This window comes from Cebidichthys violaceus, unplaced genomic scaffold (genome assembly GCF_023349555.1).
Source record: "Cebidichthys violaceus isolate CVI_PGR_0920_01 unplaced genomic scaffold, fCebVio1.0.p SCAF_1, whole genome shotgun sequence".
Taxonomy (NCBI): domain Eukaryota; kingdom Metazoa; phylum Chordata; class Actinopteri; order Perciformes; family Stichaeidae; genus Cebidichthys; species Cebidichthys violaceus.
The window spans coordinates 8,462,549-8,483,677 of NW_027176262.1; the positions used below are offsets into that span (position 1 = coordinate 8,462,549).

General features: G+C 42.0%; 2 protein-coding genes across 3 annotated transcripts; both read right to left on the reverse strand.

Moving 5' to 3' along the window:
* Positions 1–1,054: 1,054 nt before the first annotated feature.
* LOC137876802 (protein yippee-like 2) lies at positions 1,055–11,816 on the reverse strand. The gene is made up of 5 exons (XM_068716625.1): positions 11,644–11,816; positions 5,142–5,373; positions 4,376–4,419; positions 3,799–3,907; positions 1,055–1,218 (listed from the first exon to the last, which is right to left on the reverse strand). The coding sequence occupies exons 1-5, from the start codon at positions 11,679–11,681 to the stop codon at positions 1,129–1,131; spliced, it is 513 nt and encodes a 170-aa protein (XP_068572726.1). The 5' UTR covers positions 11,682–11,816; the 3' UTR covers positions 1,055–1,128.
* A 1,136-nt stretch (positions 11,817–12,952) lies between these two features.
* Positions 12,953–21,104, reverse strand: gdpd1 (glycerophosphodiester phosphodiesterase domain containing 1). Of its 2 annotated transcripts, none has more exons than XM_068709242.1 (11): positions 20,980–21,104; positions 20,204–20,353; positions 19,623–19,665; positions 19,171–19,306; positions 18,406–18,451; positions 18,061–18,182; positions 17,665–17,754; positions 17,247–17,380; positions 15,744–15,803; positions 15,351–15,402; positions 12,953–14,772 (listed from the first exon to the last, which is right to left on the reverse strand). In XM_068709242.1, the coding sequence occupies exons 2-11, from the start codon at positions 20,337–20,339 to the stop codon at positions 14,638–14,640; spliced, it is 954 nt and encodes a 317-aa protein (XP_068565343.1). In that variant the 5' UTR covers positions 20,340–20,353; positions 20,980–21,104; the 3' UTR covers positions 12,953–14,637. The 2 variants fall into 2 exon arrangements, with proteins under 2 accessions (XP_068565343.1, XP_068565344.1); XM_068709243.1 differs by having other exon boundaries at positions 20,929–21,104.
* Positions 21,105–21,129: the final 25 nt, after the last annotated feature.

Consider the following 21,129-nt stretch of genomic DNA (forward strand, 5'->3'; position numbering starts at 1 on the left):
AGCCTCATCGGCTTCCAACAGCAGAAAGATGCTCACAGTGCTCGCAAACCTTTTGGGAGTCCCAGCCAAAGTTGTTCACCTGAAACACGCTTATGTTGTGTAATTCTGTCTGGCCAAATAACAAAGGTGGACGCGTCTGCCGACACCAGACCTCCACGGGGGATGATCAGCGGATCATTTTACACAACTTGTTGTATCATAGGAGGAATAAAACCCAGGGCTGCTTTGCTGCCACGAGGGCAAATTCCTGTGAGGTTTTTAGGACAAGCTGGTGGCTGTCTGTCTGTATCTCTTTCACTCTCGGCCCATTCCTGAGCTGCATCACTGGCAAGACATGGAGTGAATCCAAGCCAGAAGCCATCAAATCCTTTGCATAACTGGATCGGGATCCTCCCCTCCCCACCACGTTGAGAGAGCGGCCTGATGGGCGGCAATCCCTTCACCCACCCCCGCCCCACATCCCAACACCCATGTGCTCGGGCCTCCGTGCCTCAGCGCCAGGCTTCATCACTGGCCCAGCTGGCATGGCGGCGATCAGCTGGATTTGCTATAATCATCTTAGGTCATCTGATTCAAGCTGATGACGGAGTGAATGCCCGTCAGATCTTCAACCGAGGCCAATGAACACCGCCAGGGCAGCCTAACCACCCTCCTCCTGGCTAAATTTCCACTGAATGACGGGTTTAAACATTTTTAGTCGGCAAGGTGGAATATTTCACACAATGAAGATGTCTCCTAGCAGGTATAGAGGAGTGTTTGAGGAGCAACCGAATAACATTTCAGTAAAAAAAACAACGTGATAATGAGACATCTTGCAGGCCAGTCACCTAGTCCTGCTAGCTGCGTACAAGCCGGCCTGTCTGCCTCTCTGTCAAGCTGGGATGTCTGGGACCTTGACGTGTGTGTTTGTGTGTGCGTGCATACATCAAGAGTCGTGTTAGGGAGGGATGGGCAGAGAGTTACAGAGGTTAATGGTAAATCAGCCAAACCAAAGTCACACACTCACCCAACACACATGACCCCCCACCCACCCCCACCCCCCCCTCCCCTTCCATTCATCCATCCATCGAGTCATCCAGCCCCCCCCTCCCTCTCCTCTGTTGCAGTGGTGTCCCGGTTGCTCGTCCCTCAGTCCCAGCCGTTGTCCTTGATCATGTGGGCCAGCTCGATGATGAACTTGCCCTCTTTATACTTCTGACTGCTCTCAAAGGCATGTTCCTGGAGGGTGTGGCAGAGGACAGGAGAGATTTAATTAAAATGACAGCCAGACGGAGAACAATAACATGTTCATGTATTTGACAGAGAGTAGGATAGCTAGAAACAGACACAAGGTGCATTTGAAAAATCCCTGCTCATGACGGCCCTTACAGCCGTATATGAAAATCCTTGACTCAGTCCTGGCCTGTCTCTGCTGCTAGCTCTCTGGAAGCTGGTTATATAACTGTCAGTCACTAAACACTGCAGAAGAGCCTGCAGAACCAAGTCTCTGACCGGGCTGGATTGTCATACCTTAAGCTGGCGGCCACAGGTTTGAGCCTCGCAATAGCTAACGTAGATGTAGAGTCTGCTCTATTTCTGTGAGCAGTAACATGCATTTCTAATGTTAGGTGTGTAATCCAAATGTCAATCATTTGAAAAGCATGATTGCAACAGTCATTAGCTGGGCTTTTTTGAGATACTTTTAAACCCAGTGAAAGTTTTGCTTAGAGTTTTTGTTTTCGTTGATATTTGAGCCTCAAGTTTTTTTTGGATATAAACTGTAATACAGCGTTTTTTTTCCCCTGGGCATGTAGGCCGGGCAATAGTGTCTTAACAGACATTTATTGAAATTAAAATCTTCAAGATCAGTGAGGCCTGGTGGCATCCACCAAGGCTACTTGTGTAAGTTTGTAAATTTCTCCAATGGCTAATACTTTGGTTTATGGCTAAATACCTGCAAAACTAATGACATTCTCATCAAACTCAGCTGTTTGAACTTAGTGTTTAGTCTAAATAGCAAATATTAGCATGCGAACAAGCAAAACTAAGATGGAAAATATTGTAAACATTCTATCTGCTTAACATGAGTATGTTAGCATTGTCATGAGAACATTTTAGCATGATTACGTTAGCATGAAGCAAGGCTGTGCCGAAGTACAGCAGCCTCACAGAGCTGTTAACATTGCTGTAGACTATCACAATAGCTAACGTTCCTTCTTCTATTACGTGCCTTTATGGTGATTTTTACTAGTGCTGTTCCAAAAGACTTGTGTGAGGAAAGTGTTGGGAGTGTTTTTGACTAACAGATGTCTCTCATGGTGGTCACTTGATCACGCTCAGCTGCGGTGGCTGCTGCTTGCTAATCTTACCACAGCGTGTTCCAGTTCCACCTCACATATCTCCAAATTTGGATATTTCTGGCCCCAGTAACTTAAAATGATGGCAGCAAGCACTAAACCCAAGCCGCAAGCTTGAAAATACCTTTTTGGAACCATTGAGGTTAAGAAAAGAGGTTAAGATACGCTTTTTGCTATTATTAGCACATCCTTTTAAAAAACACTGTATTATAGGGATAATTTTGACACAGCTTGAGTTTTGAAAACTCTTTTAGCAGAGCTGCTAATCAATGCCATAAGAATTAAAGAAAATGACAACTTCTGCTTTGTGTCCAAGTCCATTAACAACCCTCTGTTCAAAAGCCACCCACTCATTTTAGGCCTCTGTTGAAAGCTGGAGTCGGCTGACAAATGTTCTTTCACTGTGGAGCGTTTGTGTCTTGCTTTGTCTTTGGCTATTTTGGCTTAGCGCTGCAGAGGCACGTTATCAGATTGCTTAATTTAGAAGTGCAGTAGGTCAAGCCTCTCAATAGAACTCTGACGACTGAGGAAAATCAATACCGCTGCAACTGATATTAATGGAGACCCTCCATTAAGTCCTATCTTGTGTCTGTGCTTGTGCATGCATGTGACCTCTGTTTTTTTTCTGCCTTGTGGGGTCCTGACAGGAATAGAAACTACCCAGAAAAGTTTCTACTTTTAAAACTGGTTTGCCAGGTGTTTATACCAGGCGGCATAAGGGATGTTAGGCTGAGAGTCATTGCTAGTCAATGGAGGCTTCTGAGAAGTCCAACAACAAGGACACTGTTTGTGTGTGTGCTAACTCCTTAAGGATACAGTCATGTGCCCTATAGTGTAAACTCTCACCTCCACGCGGACGGGGTTCACCAGTGACAGCTGCACATGCACAGCTCCGTTGATATATGAGGACGGCTAACGTGTGTGGATGCTGTTAAGTTCACCCTGACATGAGACATAAAATACCACCTGTACTAAATACATCCTGCACGTGTATTTTGTAATGCTATATCACAGCTTTACAGAGACTTTGACTGTGTGGCTCTGATATAAGCCGAGCTACAGAGTAAATATAAATGTTAGCTTAACTCTGAAACGGTTCAAATCAACTACACTGTCTAACAGTGTCTAAATGTTTAATTACCATTATTAACACCTAGAAATTCTACATTGATCTTCGTGTTTGAGTGAGGAATGAGATGCTGATATTTTTCACTTCCACAAAACATTCCAAACTAATCAAGTCACATATGGTAAATAAAGACTTCTCCTTCATATCTCATAATTAATTCAGCCCACACAGCAGTAACACTGCGTTGACCCCGAGAGAAGAGGAGGTCCAAAAATAATTGCGGTGCAAATAAAATTAGGGTGTGCTATAATAACAACCTCCCCAATTTATCGTCCTCTACCCTTGGATGCAGTTTGCGGTGCTTGTGCATCAAAATCAGCCAAGGACACTTACGTATTTCCAGCCCAGGGTGGTCTTGCAGTTCTCACAGTAGATATCTGCGACAGCATGCAGGCCTGTGAGCAGAACCCTCTCTTCTGCAGGGCCACAGCCGACATTCACCCTGAGGGAGGGATGGATGGAGGGAGGGGAGGGGGAGTTTGTGGAGAGGACAGTAGAGAGGAAGGAATTGGAGACAAAGAAACAAAAGTTCCAAATAAGTATTGTGCAAGTAGCTCAAGTGGCTCAGTTGCATGTACTGTATGATGTACTCGGAGTGAGTCACTGCCTCACACCCACTCACACAGTGCATACCGATGGGCGCCAGGCCAGGAAGCATAGATTCAAACAGCCTAATTTTCACACTCAATTTCGGCTGATAATGACTCCGAGGCACAGGCTGGCTACACCGAGGCTTCAAATACAACACAGCTACTGTGTGAAACAAACAATGTGCATTTTTTTTAACCTATTTTAAAACAACAGAGTTAGAACACTGGTCTCCTGTCTTAAGTCCAGCCTGCAGGAGAGTTTTTCGAAACACATAACGTGAACCAGGTGGGTTGAAATGCAACAAGAGAGGGATACTCACACTGAGTTGAACAGGTAGGCTCTGCCTTGGCTCCCCTGGAACGACTGCAGAGACGAGATGAGACAAAGAAGAAAAGGCTGAAACAAGAATGAGCCCTTTCATACAGTGTGGTAACTATACAATTACATAAGCATGCTGTTATATTGCCATAATGCTTGAGTCAAATAAGAGAGATAAAATACCCACATGTTCATTTGAGACGGGCCTTTACTTTAATGGAAGCTCTTGTATAATAAGATAATGCATAAGTAGCTTTACCAGTTGCGATGGAGTTATTCCCTTGCAGGCAGTTATTTTGCACAACATGAAAGCTACTATTGAACGGTAACGTTAAACGGGTTTCTATCGTGCAGATGTGTTGCGACCGACAGAAGGCCTTTGAGCACAGGTGAGCAGTGTTTTCATTATCACATGTTGATAAAGTGAGAGTGCATTCATAATCCTCTTCACTAACCAGTTTATAACATAATCCATCCACCGCAATAGCGTGGCGCCGGCTGATGCAGACATACAGGTGTTTGTTTTTGCTAAATCCTCATCCGCTGAGCCTCTTTTTTAATCTGCCATGCTTGTCATTTAATGGGTGTTAATCCTCGTCAATTTTGCTCTGTATTATTGACTGTGCTACGAAATTGAATAGGCAAAAACTATTCGTTGAATATTCTTGTTTTGTCTAAAAACACAAACTTGAGTTAAAGTACTGTCCTAATGGTTTCCAGGAACAGCCACTGTTGGTAAGATGAGTCAAGCCACCGGAGCAGCTTACCTTGGAGATGAGCTCGTCGTGGTTGGCCAGGTGAGCTCGGCAGTGGATGCAGCTGTAGGTCCGGTGGCAGCTCGGCAGGTATGCCTGGAAGGTCTTGGAGCGCGTCATTCTGACCATGGGCGGAGTTGGCGGGCGGTGCAAGAAGGGACTGCCAGCCCAGGTCGGCTCACAAGGGAAGCACCGCAACACACAGGTGAGGGCCGTGGTGGGCGGCGGGTTGGGAGGCGAACACCTGCACACAGAGGAGGGTAGAGGAGCAGCTAATGGTTACACGGTTGTGTAACAGCTGCTTCCTTAAACTGATGTTGTAAACTGAGCCACAGGTGTGTAACTGCTGATGGGATTACAGTCTGCTCTGTGTGTTCAGAGAAGTCTCCGACCTGCTCGCGTCTTTGAAACTGTTAAACCTCAAAGAGCTATGATGTGAAGTGATGCATAATTAATGAGCCTGTGTTCCACGCTGAGACACTACATTACACATTTCAGTTGCAAGCATAAAACACTGAAGAAGTTCTACTTTTTATGAGATGAGATACAAACATGGTACAGGTACAGGCATCCACCACACAGGACATCGCTTCTTCTAGAGGCCAAATATGAGTCCTAGTTGGTCGAGAGGACAGTTTGGGCTATCGAAGCAGGGACAGACAAAAGAAATCAAGAGGTAACTGTTACGATAATTGCTTAGTTAGTCATTTTCTTAGCCATGCTAGTGGCATGGTTCTAGGGATGACAATGTCAGTCTGCCCTCGACCGAAATATCTCAACAGCTACCGGATGAATTGCCGTAAAGCTTCGTACAGACATTCATGGTGCCCAGAGGATGAATCCTGACTTGGCGATCCACTAACTTTTCCTCTAGTGCCACCATCGAGACGAAAGTAAAATTTTCCAACGCAGGTATTTGCAGGTATTTCTTTTTCAAATCAAATACCTGAAAAACGAATGACATTCCCATCCTCAGCATTACTTTGTGTTTAGTACTGATAAGCAAATGTTAGCATGCTAACACGCTAACTAAGATGTTGAACATGGCAAACATTATCCCTGCATTATACACATTAGCATGTTGATTGTGTGCATGTAAGCATGCTGACGTTCAGCATTTAGCTCAATGCATCGCTGTAAGTGCAGCCTCACTGAGGTGCTAGTGTGGCTGGATTTTAGTCTCAGCCGTCATAGTTCCAGCTTCTCAAATATGACGATTTGCTGCTTTCCTGTAACATATCATTGTTAATTGAACACATTTAGGTTTTGGACTGTTGGCCGGACATTTTTAGATGACAAATTGCACTCTGGTAAAAATATAGTGGGCAATTTTCTCTATTTTTTGGGGCTTTTTACAGACCAAACCATAAATGAATGAACTGATGTGGCAGAACATTAATAATGAAGGCAATCCCAGCTGTAGCTTGTTGTCAAACTATTCTGCACTTACTAGGGTCTCTGCAGCAACACACAGGCAGCCACACTATAGCCCACACTCAGTGTTTAAGTCTGTGAGGCTGCGGAGATAATCTGCTTAGCGTAGCACAACGACGAGGATCGTGCTCCGCTCACTCCATGATATCCAAATAGACCGAGCCCTTAAAATACTTCTGCTGGTGTGCCCTGGTGACTGACAAGATTACTGAGCTGGCCCGGGAACCCATCCCAGAGGCTCGGGGCCAGGAGGACAGGAGTATGTTTTGACTAACTGTACAGGAGGTGGTTAGGGGCCTGTGCTCTTTACCTTGTGCTGCAGATTTAATCTTTGTGGTTTTATTGCTTAATGCAACTTTAGTTGCGGTTTCAGCCCTGTAGCTCTGGTGCTAAACACAACCTATCAACCGCAAAATGTAATCTCGCTCTACTCCCCAGTGCTACTTTTCATAAAGCTGCGATGAGCCTCACTGAAACAATATATGCACCTTTTTACTATCTATTTCAGCTACTATTCTTTCTACATTAGATGACTGTAACACAGTAAAATATAAAGACATGACCATTTCAAATAAACAAAACCAATAACTTCTATAGTTCAGAAGACTATGGCTCTATAAAATTCTGTAATACCTGGAGTTGTTTCATCACCTTCACAATAGGCCGTCCCATTCTGTCTCCTTTCCTTCCTGTCTGTCTTTACTGAGCCATCTGGAAAAACTAATAAAATACTGAATGGGAGCAGGAGGCCTCTGTGACTTCAGAACAAACAAGAGAAGAGAGAGAGAGGCCTCTTTACTTTACCGCCCTGCAATATGATTGTTGTTCGTGTCGGAGGCTGATGAAGGCTCCAGTGCTGATGCGAAGGACCGGGGGATATAAATAAATAAATAAGGCAGTGAGACGTGCCCTTGTTTTCTCTCCTCTGACACGATGCCAGCGGCGTGGGTAAGGGGCACAAAGACACGCTCAGTACAGTTGTCGGAGTGACCCCACACACACACACACACACACACACACACACACACACTGGTGTCCAACCCAAAGCGTGTTTCATCCTTTCGGTCATTTCAGGACTGAGGACAAGGAAGAAGTTTATGTAGGATCCAGTCCTCTGAGATCAGTTCAAAAATATTGAGAACTGCCCTACAAAACTGACACATTGACAATTTACTGACATAATTTGAGACTTTTGCCACTTTTTTATATTTGGCTACTGTGGAATATTTTACAAGGCCCAGCTTTTTAAAAGTGAATAATTGCTGATTTTATAAGTCTTTTATGACAGTAAACTGAATATATTCAGTTTTGTCAGTTGGTCAGTTTTGTCTGACGGCTGGTCAATCAAGACAATCACTTACATTTGCACAAAGCTGCCTGATTTATAGCTTAGTAATTAGTCTTAAGTATTGTAGGTAATCTAGGAATTTAAGCTTCTAATTTAATTAGAATTAATGGAATTTCTTCATTTAAGCCTCTACCCCTGCATTTGCAACAAGTCACACAGGATTAATGTAGCGGCTAAATTTCTAAAATGTGATGTATAGATGAGAACCTGTCGGCCACAGCTGAGAGGCGAGATGTTTACTCAAACCATGGGCTCTGGAAAAAGCCGTGCTGGATTAAAGTCGTGCACGTGTTGCACATCTTCTTGTAGGTCATACATAATCCATGTGGGGTTCTCTCTGTGTATTATCTGCAGTCGGTCTCTGAAGAGACACTTGATTACAGCCATAACAACAGTGGGCCAGTGCATGTCAATGGCTTTGGATGAAAACAGATGATACCTCTTAGATAGATAGATACTTTTATTAATCCTGCAAGGGGGAATTTGTTTGCTACAGTAGCATTATGATACAGGTAAGCAATCAAAGTGACAAAATATTGAGTAAAAAATGCACAATATATACAATAATATTAAATTAACTAACTATACAGTAGTGCACAGATTTAAACAAACAACAACAACAGAGTAAGTTCAGACTCATCCGGAGCTGGATGAGTCTGTCCCTGCAGTAGGTGGTGGAGAGGGTGGTCCTGGTTATCCAATATGGATGATAGTTTCTTCAGTGTCCTCCTCTCCACCACCTGTTCCAGATTGTCCAGTTTGCAGCCAATGATGGAGCCGGCCTTCTTAACCAGTTTAAGTCTGTTGGTGTCTCCGGCTCCAATGCTGCTCCCCCAGCAGACCACGGAGAAGTACAGTGCGCTGGCCACAACAGACTGGAAGAACATCTCCAACATCTTGCTGCACACACTTAATTAAAAATGCATTGTCATATAGTCGCTGCGTGATGCACTGTTTTGATAATCAGTTATTTAATACTTTTTCAAGCAAAAATTGTCATGCATTAGTTCCTCCTCATTGTTGTAAACTGAATATCTTTGGGTTTTGGACTGTTGGTCAGCCAAAACCCAAACAAAACACTTGAACACAAGACTCAACTTGGGCTCTGGGAACATGTGACAAGCATTTAGTCTCTAATGTCTGTGTTCTATAGGGCAAACAATTAAGCAATTAACCGTGAGAATAATAAGCATATTAACTGATCGTTGATTGCAGCCCTAGAAATTGAGATACATCGATGTGACTTTTTTGGTCCCGGTACCTGGGCTTTAGGTATTTGCTGACATTTTCAAGTTAATGAGCTGCAACGTTGAAAAAACTTAATAAGGAAATAAGTAACTGTAAAGACGAGAACGGCAACAACCATAAAATACAAGAAGAAGCAGATAAAGGCTTTTACCACATTAAACAGATGAAACTATCCTGGATCTGGACAAGGCTGCACTATGATGCTGTTTGACATTTCAAAACATTTAGTCACTCATGTTGGTGGGTGGACGTGCTTGAAACTCATTTTGCTATGCAACATTGTTTGTGGGAACAAGGATGCTGACGAGCTGTAATACGCTGACGCAAAGAGTCGATCAGGATCTGCTCTTCACACAAAAACAAAGTTTGACAGAAAAACAAATTGCATAAATGATCAGATGACGAGAGGAACTGGGCACAGCAATTCAGACGGGCTTCAACAGCAGGAAAGTTTAGTAAAACTGTCTGTATAACCTGTTTGTATGTGTTTGTCCATCTTTTATCAGTTTATTCTCTCCGTCTGCCTCTGTGCCTCTCGGCCTGCTTGTATATTTATTTTTTCTGCCGTCACTCTGTCCATTCATCAGTTCTGCCGCGGGTCGTTTGAGGTCACCGAGCTGTCCATTCTGGTCATTTCTGGGTGTCATCACAAAAGGCTACGCGCCACGAGTCTCAACAGCCAAAAGGGCCCTTGTATCCCAACAAAAAAACCTTTGTTATGTAACGCACTGATGCTGCCGCTGCTGATGCTACTTCTGACAATGATCGAGAGCAGGAGAAAGACAGGGATACAGGGGGGGTGAGAGTCAGATGGGGACAAGGAGGGAATTAAACAAACGGAGAGAGGAAGAGGGAAGAAGCAGTGTGTGTCCCTTCAGTAATGGATGAGCTGTGTTCGCCCTACGCTGCTGCCCACAAGCTGCACCGACACGATTTCTGTACTTCATGTACTTTCTTCCTGCTCTCCATTCAGTCTTACGCCGAGGCCAACAGCCGACAGCAGCATGACATCACTGACTAGAGGAGGAAAAAACTCCTCTCTGCCCCCCCAACCATATCAAATCTCACTGATGAAGCGATGCTCCGGCATCCCAGGTGTATGTGCCTGGTTACTGTTGCTATGGCTGGTCTTTACTCACATTCTTCTGTCTGTCTCTATTTTGTAGCTTGTTCTCAGGTACTTTAGACACTTGTACTTGTGTATTTCCTTGCAGAGTTTGTCCAAGAGAAACTCTTTAAATGCTAATTTTCTGGTTTGTTCGTACTGATAATTCCTGTTGAATTTCTGTGTGTGGCTATCTGATGATGAACTGTGAAAGTAGTGATTAAAGGTGACAAAACAACAAAGTGAATGATAGGACAAAGTGACTCAGACCTGTCGAAATGTTAGCACAACACATTGTACATGTGTTCATGTTTATGTATATAAGTCCTTTCTGTGAAGGATTACTTTTCAAGGCCTGCAACGCTCTAATATTGATCATGACTCCTCACATGATCAATAACTATCTGCATGCAGGCTTTGCAGTAAAAATAGATCAGTGCAAAGGTTGCAACTTGATAACAGTGTCTCTTCTTAAACTGTCTCACATGGACTTTATTTAGTAGTGTTTTTTAGGGGTGGGATGAAGCATTTCCACCTGCTGGCCTAACTGTCATTGACTTGTATAGCATGGATGATGTCACGTGGGCTAACCCATCAATAAATACACAAAACAGGATGGCTTAAGGTTTACTCTGTGTGTGTGTGTGTGTGTGTGTGGGTGGGTGTGTGGGTGTGTGTGTGGGTGTGTGGGTGTGTATGTGTGTTTATTGAATCAGGTCGTAAGCAGTGGCGCACTTCATCTGGGGCAGAACTTCAGCCACCACACGCAGCACAGATGGCGGGGATGCCTCAGCTCAGCAATGCTGAAAACACACACACACGCTTGCACACACATACACACACGCACCCACACACACATCACCCACTCTGAAAAGCTCTAACATCTACAATGACTTTTGCAGATCGATGAGAACCAGGTGATTGTCGTCAGAGTTTATGATCACAATGTGCGTATTACACGATAACCCGCATTGATCACCGCTGACGTGCACCATCACGAGCAAGCGCGCGCACGGGGATGATGGCGCATACATTCAGGGCTGCCACCATAAACAGCATGTGACCCTAATAATAACCACTAGATACTGTAGCTTCACTGCAGAGTAGACCTGAGCATCCAATTCACGAAGAAAACATCAGCCCAGGCCATAGACTGTGTATATAAGAAGGTCCAGGCATGATAACTACACATCACGGTCATGTAATACATGTTGTTCGCAGAATACAAGCTATAAACTTGTGTTGTTATTGTGATATTACAGCACGTGTGGGTGCATGTTAAAAGTTGTCTCGGTTAAAAAGTAGGCTATTGGATGGGCTGTGTGCGTATAACAACAAATGCACCACACTGAAAAATAACGCAGAGGAAATTATTTTACCTTTGAAGGGAAGAAAAACGGTTCTCAACGTAGCTCATAAAATGTCGCACCTCCTCGTTTTCCTCGTGGCAGTGCCAATCCTAAACCGCCTTTCGCATTCCTTTCCCAGGCAAATTTCCTCTTCTCTCCGGCCCTGGCAAGTCCTGCAGAGACGCAATGTTTTGACGCGCAATGATGCCCAGCAGAGTTTAGAAGAGCCAGCTAGAAGAGAGTGATGAAACGGCCAGCCGGAGCAAGAGGGTTCCCTCCAACTAACTTCCGTGTTCGTAGAACAACCGCTATACAGGAAGGATGGCTTATTTTCTTAGGTTTCTGACCATTGTCTGGTTTGTGTATGTTTCATTGAGACGTTTAGCAACGTGATTAGTGGTCTGTTACTTATACTGTTGTGATACGTTGCTAATATTGTATTTAAAAACACTGTGTTACGCATAATTAATATGAATGTGACAGTTGTTTACATTTAGCAATTGTTGCTTACTAGATGAATAAATGCTGTAAAATTATGTAAACATATATTTGCAATATGTTGTTTTTTATTATCTCAGACTTTTTATGCTGTTGAGTTTTGACAAACGCCTCTTACAAGTTGTAACGTTATCCCAGAAGTTAGCTAGCTATACAAGACAGTTAGGCCTACTATAACAACTGGGCCTACCTCCAAGAAAAGTTCGAATTTCTTACGGTTGCTGACCATCACAATACAGCTTTTTAATGAAATCAAACGGTGTGGAGCACTTCAATTGGTAACTTTAACAGAGTAAAAACAACGTTATTGTTAACACGACAGCGGACATTCCGGAGGACGGGAGAAATCTTGACGGCCGAGTTGACTGATCTTTGGCAAAAATCTCACTGGCCGTTGACTTGGTGAGTAATTGACAGCTGTATCAGCCAATCAGCACACTGATAGGGCATAGCAACACTGAGCTTATTGGTCGAGGAGGTTGAGGGAGGAAGCTAGTGACAAATATTACTGGAATTATTTATTTTCTTTAAACTAAATTCTCCATGAATGTACACTACTAGTACACGTTACTGTTAGTTTTATGAATCAACCAGGGGGAAGAGCAGAAAGACCTCACTGGTTCTTGTAAAAATGTCTGCTTGGATGGTTTTTATGTAACCAAACATGTCGAGCCTCATTAACTTTCCCGCTACAGGGAAAACTTCTTAAATCCTTAGTCTACAGCGCCACCTCCTGTCAGTCTATGGTTATCAACTATTTATCCATATACATTGTCATTGTTTTGTCATGTATTTTTGTTTATTGACATTGATAATCTCATTAAATCAAACGGCATACTCCTTGTAGGAAAAGGCATTTTAATTGGTTCTGTCAAAGATTAACAAATATATTAATTGAGACATGCAACACAAATGCACACTGAGTACAGCACAGATAATGGCATCAAAAATATTCACTAATGCAAGATCTGTAATATGATTGGTAGATCACAATGATTTTGGATGTACAGGTGTTCTCAAAACATAATATCAGACGAACAACTAAACAAAATGCCCAACAACAAACTAAAGAAAATCAAACAGCAACACTGTTTTCCTGTAAAATACTGAACATTCAACCGATACTACATTCATCATAGACCCTCAATGTGTGGTCACAAGTCTGGATAACAGAACATCAGTGGCATCCATCAACATGTATTAAAGTTTTTGACTTTTTAAAGCCCATACATTAAAAATGATCATATGTCTTAAATACTAAGTTTCATTCTGTTTACGATCACAGAACACAGTAGAAAACGGTACGACTCATTAGTATAATGAAACAAAAAAAGTTTCATTTTGTGCAAAATGTCTCTCTTAGATTCATTAATGGATAAACTCAATCAGTTTCAGTCATTTCACTTGATTCAGAGGAGCATGTAGAGACTAACCAAATACACATAAACATACAACATAGTCTTTAAAAAACACCATATAAAACAGTGTTTTTTTGTATTTACAGACAACTCCACAGTTTGAATTGTCAACTTGGAGCAGTGACACAACACTCAGTCCTCACACTGCTTCTTTGAAACCCGATGTAGCCGAGGACTTGTCTGCACGCTGGTATTTATGACAAGTAGCAATGTTTTATATGTTCTAGCACATTCAAAAAAAAAATCTCTGAAGTGTATTACTGCATGTAAAAATCTGACCTAAACGTTGTAAAGCTGCTGGCAAATTCACACCAAACTGCATCTGCTGGTGTTAACTAGCGCAGTAATATTGCATAAAAAAAATCTTTAAAACTTATATATTTTCAATTTGAAAGACAATCTATTATGAAATTCAAGGCTGCTATTTCAATGGCAATTTTGTCCCATTTTATAGATATAATTAAAAGTGCTGAATTTGAAATTCAGAGCATTAATAAAGCATCAAACAACTATTTTCTATGTAAAGAAATAGTCTAATAATGGCATCCTGAGCAGAAAGTAAAGTCCTCTCCCTCCGTGTGTGTTGTATCCGAGCTTCTCTGTGCTTTGTTTACTTAGCCGGTCCTGCTGCGTGTGTACGTTTGGTGCATGTGAGTGCTAGTGTGTAATCTGATAACGCTGTCACCACCATGGATGAAAAAAAAGAGAACTGGGCACAGCATGGGGCGCATGAAGCAAAAATGATTAGACTGCCGGTTATCAAAGTACCCAGACGTCGTGAGAGCCATGTGGAGGCAATCCCTCGATAGATATGCTATGAGTTTTGAGTTTACCACCTTTTGAAAAGATCATGTGGTTACTGTGTGCACTGTCATGTGTGCAACAAAGAACCTGTGTGTGTGTCCTTTAAGAGTATTTTATGTGATTGAAAATACAGAGGTTTTTGTCACCAGTACTGGTTCCTCGAGCCAGTGCAGCGTACAGAGCTGTGAAACACAATGTGAAAGGAGCCCCGCTGGAATGCATGCAGTGGAAGTGGGTGCACATGGGGTGGGGGGGGTTGTTTGGCAGGTCAGTCAGGTTGAATGGTGAGGCAGATTTTGCCGTGTCACTGGGGCTTAGGAATACCATTCCTGTCCAAGAAGTCTTTAAGCCTGCTGGGAAAATCTGTCATAACTCCTGTGGCTCCCAAGTCAAACGCCCTCTGGAAGTCCTCCTCGTCGTTCAGAACCCAAATGTACACCTAAAGCCAGAAGCAGGACTCGGTTAAAAACACATACGCATCACACAGCGAAGGTTAAAGAATGCGTCTGTACTCTTAAGAGCAGTGTTAGCAGCCACTCTAGCCTATTTCTGAACCTGCAGGAAGCCTGGACATTTCCCAGTAACTGCTCTTAACTACAAGCATAACACTGCAACAACTTCCACAAACAGCTATCGGCATGCAGACGGGCTCATTTTTCTCCTCTGGAAAGTTTTGCAGTTATTTTTGGACGAAAAAATAATACAGGGAAAGTGACTTAATATTGCCACAATTCTGAATATGTCCCTAGTTGGTCTTAACTATGCACATATCAACACTGGAGACACTGAAAGTAATCCTCCTATAACGGGAGCAAAAATGTCTGGAGCTCACTGAGAAAAACACTATGATTAATTGACTTAATAGTGGCCACTGCTCACATTATTATTCCTACGCAATGTGCATGCTCTGCATAGTCAATCATCCACATATACATATATACATATATATATAGATAGATATAGAGGTTTTTCTCTTTTATGAGGAATACTCTAGAAGATACATAACAGCAGCTTTACCTGTATTCCCCTGGCAGTTAAATGATCAAACAGAGCTTTCCTCATCAGCAAACTGCAAGAGAGAGAAAAAATAAATACTCATCTTCAGGGAAAACTGCAAGTATAGCAAAGCTAGAGAGAGGTTTAGTTGCACAATTTTAAAGGTTTCACATTAATCCTTGTCACGCAGTCATGTATGTATTATTTTGTAATGAGTTATCAGAATTCTTCCCAATGTCACAAATATAGTGTTCAAGAGAGAGACATACATGCAATGAGAGTGAATGAAAAAGCACAGATATAAAGTATGCAGATATAAAGTGTGAAATATAAACACCCATAGATTCAGCCACTCTGACATTACAATAAAGAGGACAGAGGGGTTTCAAATATTCAGACAAATTAGTGACTTACGTGTCTGCCAGCCAGGTGATGATCCGCTGACTCCTTGTTAATCTGTTGGGATCCTTCACTCTGCAAGATCACACAGAAGAAAGTGTCAGGGAGTTACATTGTGTTGTATAAAGCTAGTATTCATTGCAACATAAATACTGTAGTGGCCTTAACAGAAGTGTAATGAAGGAAATCACTTAATCCTTAATGAATGTCCCGTATAATCGGCTCTATGCCCGAGATCACGCTCTCACAGGGAAAGGCTGTGAATGTTTTTATTGCAATGACTTCATTAGTGAGCAAGATCATCTTTCACACAGCATCGTGGCCCAGATAGAGACAGAAAGGACACAACCAGTGAACAGTGTAGTGGATACACATGAAGAACAAACTACTCCTTACAAACTATTCTAAGTGCAAGGACCTGACAGCGCTGATGAAATATTAGGCAAAATTAGATTTGAGGTTTTAGTCGGTTTATATCTTTTATAATTGAAATGTGCTTATAGTTTATGGCTCACTAGTACAAGCACAGAGACCACTGCTGGTTTCACTGTCATTATACCTGTAATGATGTACAGGTGAGCACATTCTCCCGTCAAGTTTGTTTTTATAGATCGCAACGTTTGCGTGGGAAGTGGCGTCTTTCAGACCCCGTTTTGTACGTACGCAACAGTTATAAATGAGACCTCAGAGCTTTCAGCCTTCCTCAGCAGATAGAGTTGGCGCATATATGAAACTTTAAGGTCATGTGGTAACCCCCCCCATCTCAGCTCAGGGTTTGTCCCTGGTGTCTAATGTGGTGATGTGTCTATTTGCAGATGAAGGCCACAATGTGGCTGAAAGGTCACAAAATGTCCAAGTAAATAGACCTTGAGCTCATTTTTTTGTGTCAAGCTGTTTCCAGTGTCCATAATGGATCCGTAAGCTCAATTCCACATTCAAGTACATTTTTTAACTATAATTGGAGATTAAATTGTAGCATTTTGAGAACTATGAGCTGGAGAAATGTTTCCAATGTCAAGTTAACCTTTTAGGGTAAGATTTTAAACTAGTGAGTTGTGGTAGTATGTGTGTACAAGTTTTTCTTATATCTAACAGCTGCTCAAAAACTTAAAAAGTAAGTTTGTTCCTGTTAATGTTTAAGAGTTTGGGGCAGAATTCTAGTTTGATCTTCTTAAACTCTGTCGTATAGAGAACTATAACTTAAAAGAACTTAAGCAACATTAAAAGAGGAAATAATTCGTACCCCTGTGAACTTAACCTACTGACCTACTGCTATAAATTGCTGTGTACTTGTATACTGATCCCCTCAGGTAGAGTGTAGTGTTATTACTCACAACAAACTAGGACTGTAGAGGAGCTGTATCTGTGTTGTGTTGCACAATAACCAGCATGCTGACAGTACAGTGTTACTGAAGGTTGATGCATGCTGTTGACCTCTCCCAGAACTTTTTTTTTTTATATATGTGCATCTCTTTTTTAATTTCCTTCCAGATTGTATTTGTATGCGTGTCTACCTACTTGGTGATAATAGAGGGCATGGGGATCTCCAGAAACTGCTCCTTGAGGGGAACGAAAGGCAGAAGGCCGGTGTAGAAGAGGCCTAACAGCTGCAAGACTCTGGGAAGGCTGAACAACACTGGAATACGTGGGTTCTGCAAAAAAACAAAAACAATTATGAGTTAAGGTCAATTCACTGGTGATAATAAGTGATGTTTAAAATGTACTCAACAGTGAAACGCCTACAGTCTGAAACCAATTCAGTAGTTGTATTGTAAAGAGCACAGTTCTTTCTTTCTGTGGCACCTAATCCATGCCAGTGTAAGGTCTACTAGATGATGAAATAATACTATTACTGGTAGAAGTGTTTAAGGAAGATTGTCTCCCTGAAATGACTGTACTGAAGGTAAAGTGAACTTTGCATTTAATGTAAATGTACCTCTTTGTAACACTTCTTTACAATCTTGTTGCTGGCGTTGCCCCAGACCGTCAGATGCTCTCTGTCATACTTAACCACCAGCTCAGAGACCTGCAAAGTAAGTTTCAGCGTCAGCAACTTTTGATATATGACAATGATGTAACAACTATTGCTTCTTCTTTCAGGACAACAAAAAAACAGCACAGATTCTGTGAATAGCAATAGCTGTTTAATAAACAAGACATGGAAAAATGACAAACTAAAAGATAGATTAAAAACAGGACAGCTGTTTTATACGAGGGTTAAGTACCAAAAGAAAAAAATAGGACACACACACACACACACACACACACACACACACACACACACACACACACACACACACACACACACACACACACACACACACACACACACCTTCTTGATGAGCATGTCGTTGTTGACCTTGATGTCAATGTTGACGGGGGTATTGGGAAATGCATCAAAGACGTCCCTGAGAAGAGGGATGCGTTTGTCCTCTCCCCCCTCACAGAAACACTCTGCACAGACAAGGACAAGTGTTTTCATCATTTCAACCGTGTTCAACAGTTATCCATCAAAAGTAAACTTAGTTAATAAGTTAATTAATCCATTTTTACTAGTGAATTGGCAAACCTCAAATAAACATATTTATTGATGGCTGAAGTTGCGGATATGCATCTGTATGTGGGTTGTGTGCTAGCCTTGTAGTAATTAAACCAGTCATTGATATGTGATGCTCACCTCTCTGAAAAGTCACACCCAGCTTGCGGAGGTATGGAGGGAGCTCCTGCAAAGAGCACAGAGTCCTCAGTGGTTAACAGACAAGAAATACAGCCCATAGACTGAGTCTGTAGGGTCAGGTCCTATCTAGAGGTGGGACGATGACACATTTATCACGGTCAATATAAAAAGAGAGAGGAAGGCAAGGACACGTCAACGCATGAGTAACCTAAAGTTCTCTGTGCTTCTCTTGTTCTACAATGCCAAAGAGCAATGACGCTGTGAACCCAACCCTACAGTTACACAATTATAATTATGGTGTCAAATTACATAAGGCCTCTCCAAGAAAAGTTTCATAGTCCATTAGAAGTGTGGGCTGTCAAAGATGTCTAACACAGAACACGGAAATCCTGGGTGATCAGCAATAATCCGCTGACTCACCAAGCATTTCTGCTGGATCGGATTATTTTAATCAGGTAAAAGTTTGTCACGTGACATATCAGGTGACATGGTGTGGACCTTGCACACAATCCATCAATGCTGTTACGTCATTCACAGAAGTCTTGACACAAAGACAACTGTTACATGTCAAGACTAGCGCATAGAAAGAGATGCTACTAACTTTTTCCATGTTTTAATAATGTCAGAATCACAATTATTAACAGTTTCCTTTTTGTAGGTTGCCAACCATGTCAAAAGGGACATAGAGAGGTTACAAATTAGTTAAGTGTAGTTATTTCTCTGTCAGATATGGAAATTAGGGGATATTGGGGAGGAGTAACTCACAGTGTAGCACATGTTGGAGATGTGGGCGTTGATGCCAGAGGCCCTCTGCAAGCTGGCATCATGTGACACCACTACCTCTTCATCTTTCGTCAGGTGGCAGTCCAACTCCAGCATGTCTGTGCCAACATCCACGGCGCTGCATGGACCAACACACAGTACACATACTGTAGTCATCACTCCATCCACTTCTATCACGTACACGTTCAATAAAAACCACAGAGCAGTTCAACCTCCCAATCCATGACCAAATCGATCAGAAACAACCGCAGCAGTTTATCATCTGAGGCTTTGACATGAACCATTATCTCGAGACACAACAGACCGTGGTCACAAACACAGCTCAGATGTCACAAACTAACCACAATCACATGCACAAGCACCAGTTATGTTTCACAGATGCACACAAAAGACAAAGAAAGAACTTTGTCATTGTGAGTAAGGTTTATTCTCACTGCTTGAAAGCTGCCATGGTGTTTTCCAGGTTTTCACCGGCTCCTGCAATGAAAGAAGTAAAAACACTCAGCGTGGTACAGTGTTTTCTGTGTGTTAGCATTCCACAATAAACAAAAAAAACTGTCTGATTGAAGCACAGTAATAAATACATTGCATTATAACCAAAACCATGCAAATAAATCTATTAACAAAATGGTAACAGCCTAACTAGAGGTGGGTAACGTAGCCAATCACTGAACAATAGGCCTATTCTTACTTATTAAGTGATAAAAGTAAAATACACATTACTTATACTCGTAAGTTAAACTATGTCCAAACATGATTATGATGATAATATACAGACAAAATACAAAATAAAATTGTAGCCGCTGACAGTTGAATTGGCACAGACATGAGTATGAGGCATAAGATGAAAATTAAACATCTTCATATACAAAATCACTTCCTGAATAATACTGACTGTTGAAAAATAAGTTTTGTGAGGAACTGGCGATAAATTTGCCATGCACCAACTTTATTGTAAGGGAATTTTGGGAACATGATGAATGCTGAAATCAGAGTGAGTGTCACACAGACTCACCTCCGCGATGGGATATGTGCCTGCTGCAAAAAGTCTCTCGCTTCTTCCGGTGCAATAGATTTGGGCATTTGAGCAGCAGGGCAGAGGTGAGCACGTAGCCCGTTATCGTCGACAGGACGTACACAGCAGCACACATCTCCTATCGGTCGTCTGGAAACACAACCCACTCAAAGTTAATATCGTCAGTTTTAATACACTCACTTTCCCCCCAATTAAATAATCACTAAATAAAATGACTTAAGTGTTAAGGCTGCTAACCCTGACCAACAGCCAAAGCCCCAAGGTATTACATTTATATTGATATAAATAGAGATTTATATCTGAGAACTGTACCTATAATAATTCATACTTTACAAATTATGGAGAATTATTCACCAATTATCAAAATTACAATACATTATTTGTGTCAACTAACCAGATATGCTCTTTGTGAGATACAAGACTAGTTTGCACCTCTCAAGTATTAGATAACATTTTTAATATTTTACATTTCAGCTTTTCTTGTCAGTGTCTACTTGTTATTGTGACAGTTTGAGCTTCCTTTGTTGGATAAATGATTTAAATTAAAACAATATATTGACTACATAACATTAAGGACATTATTTCTCAATACACAGTTGCAACAACAGGTTAACTTTCAATAACCAGTTTACTGACGATAGCGTTCTAGCTAAGTGTGGCTAACGTTAGCTGAGCTGGGACCGAGCACACGAGATTAATCATACCTTTTTCATCAAGTTATTTTGGTTTCCTTTTCTTTCTTTGTGTTGACTAACCTGAGTAAAAACCAGTGTGAGTGAGCTGGTGTCCAGGAGTCTGTACAGCGAGCTGTTGTGTATGAGGATAAACGGATCACCCTCACCCCTCTCTCCGACACCACAGCTGTCTCTGTCAAAACATTCACCGGCCGCTGTCACCTGCGAGCG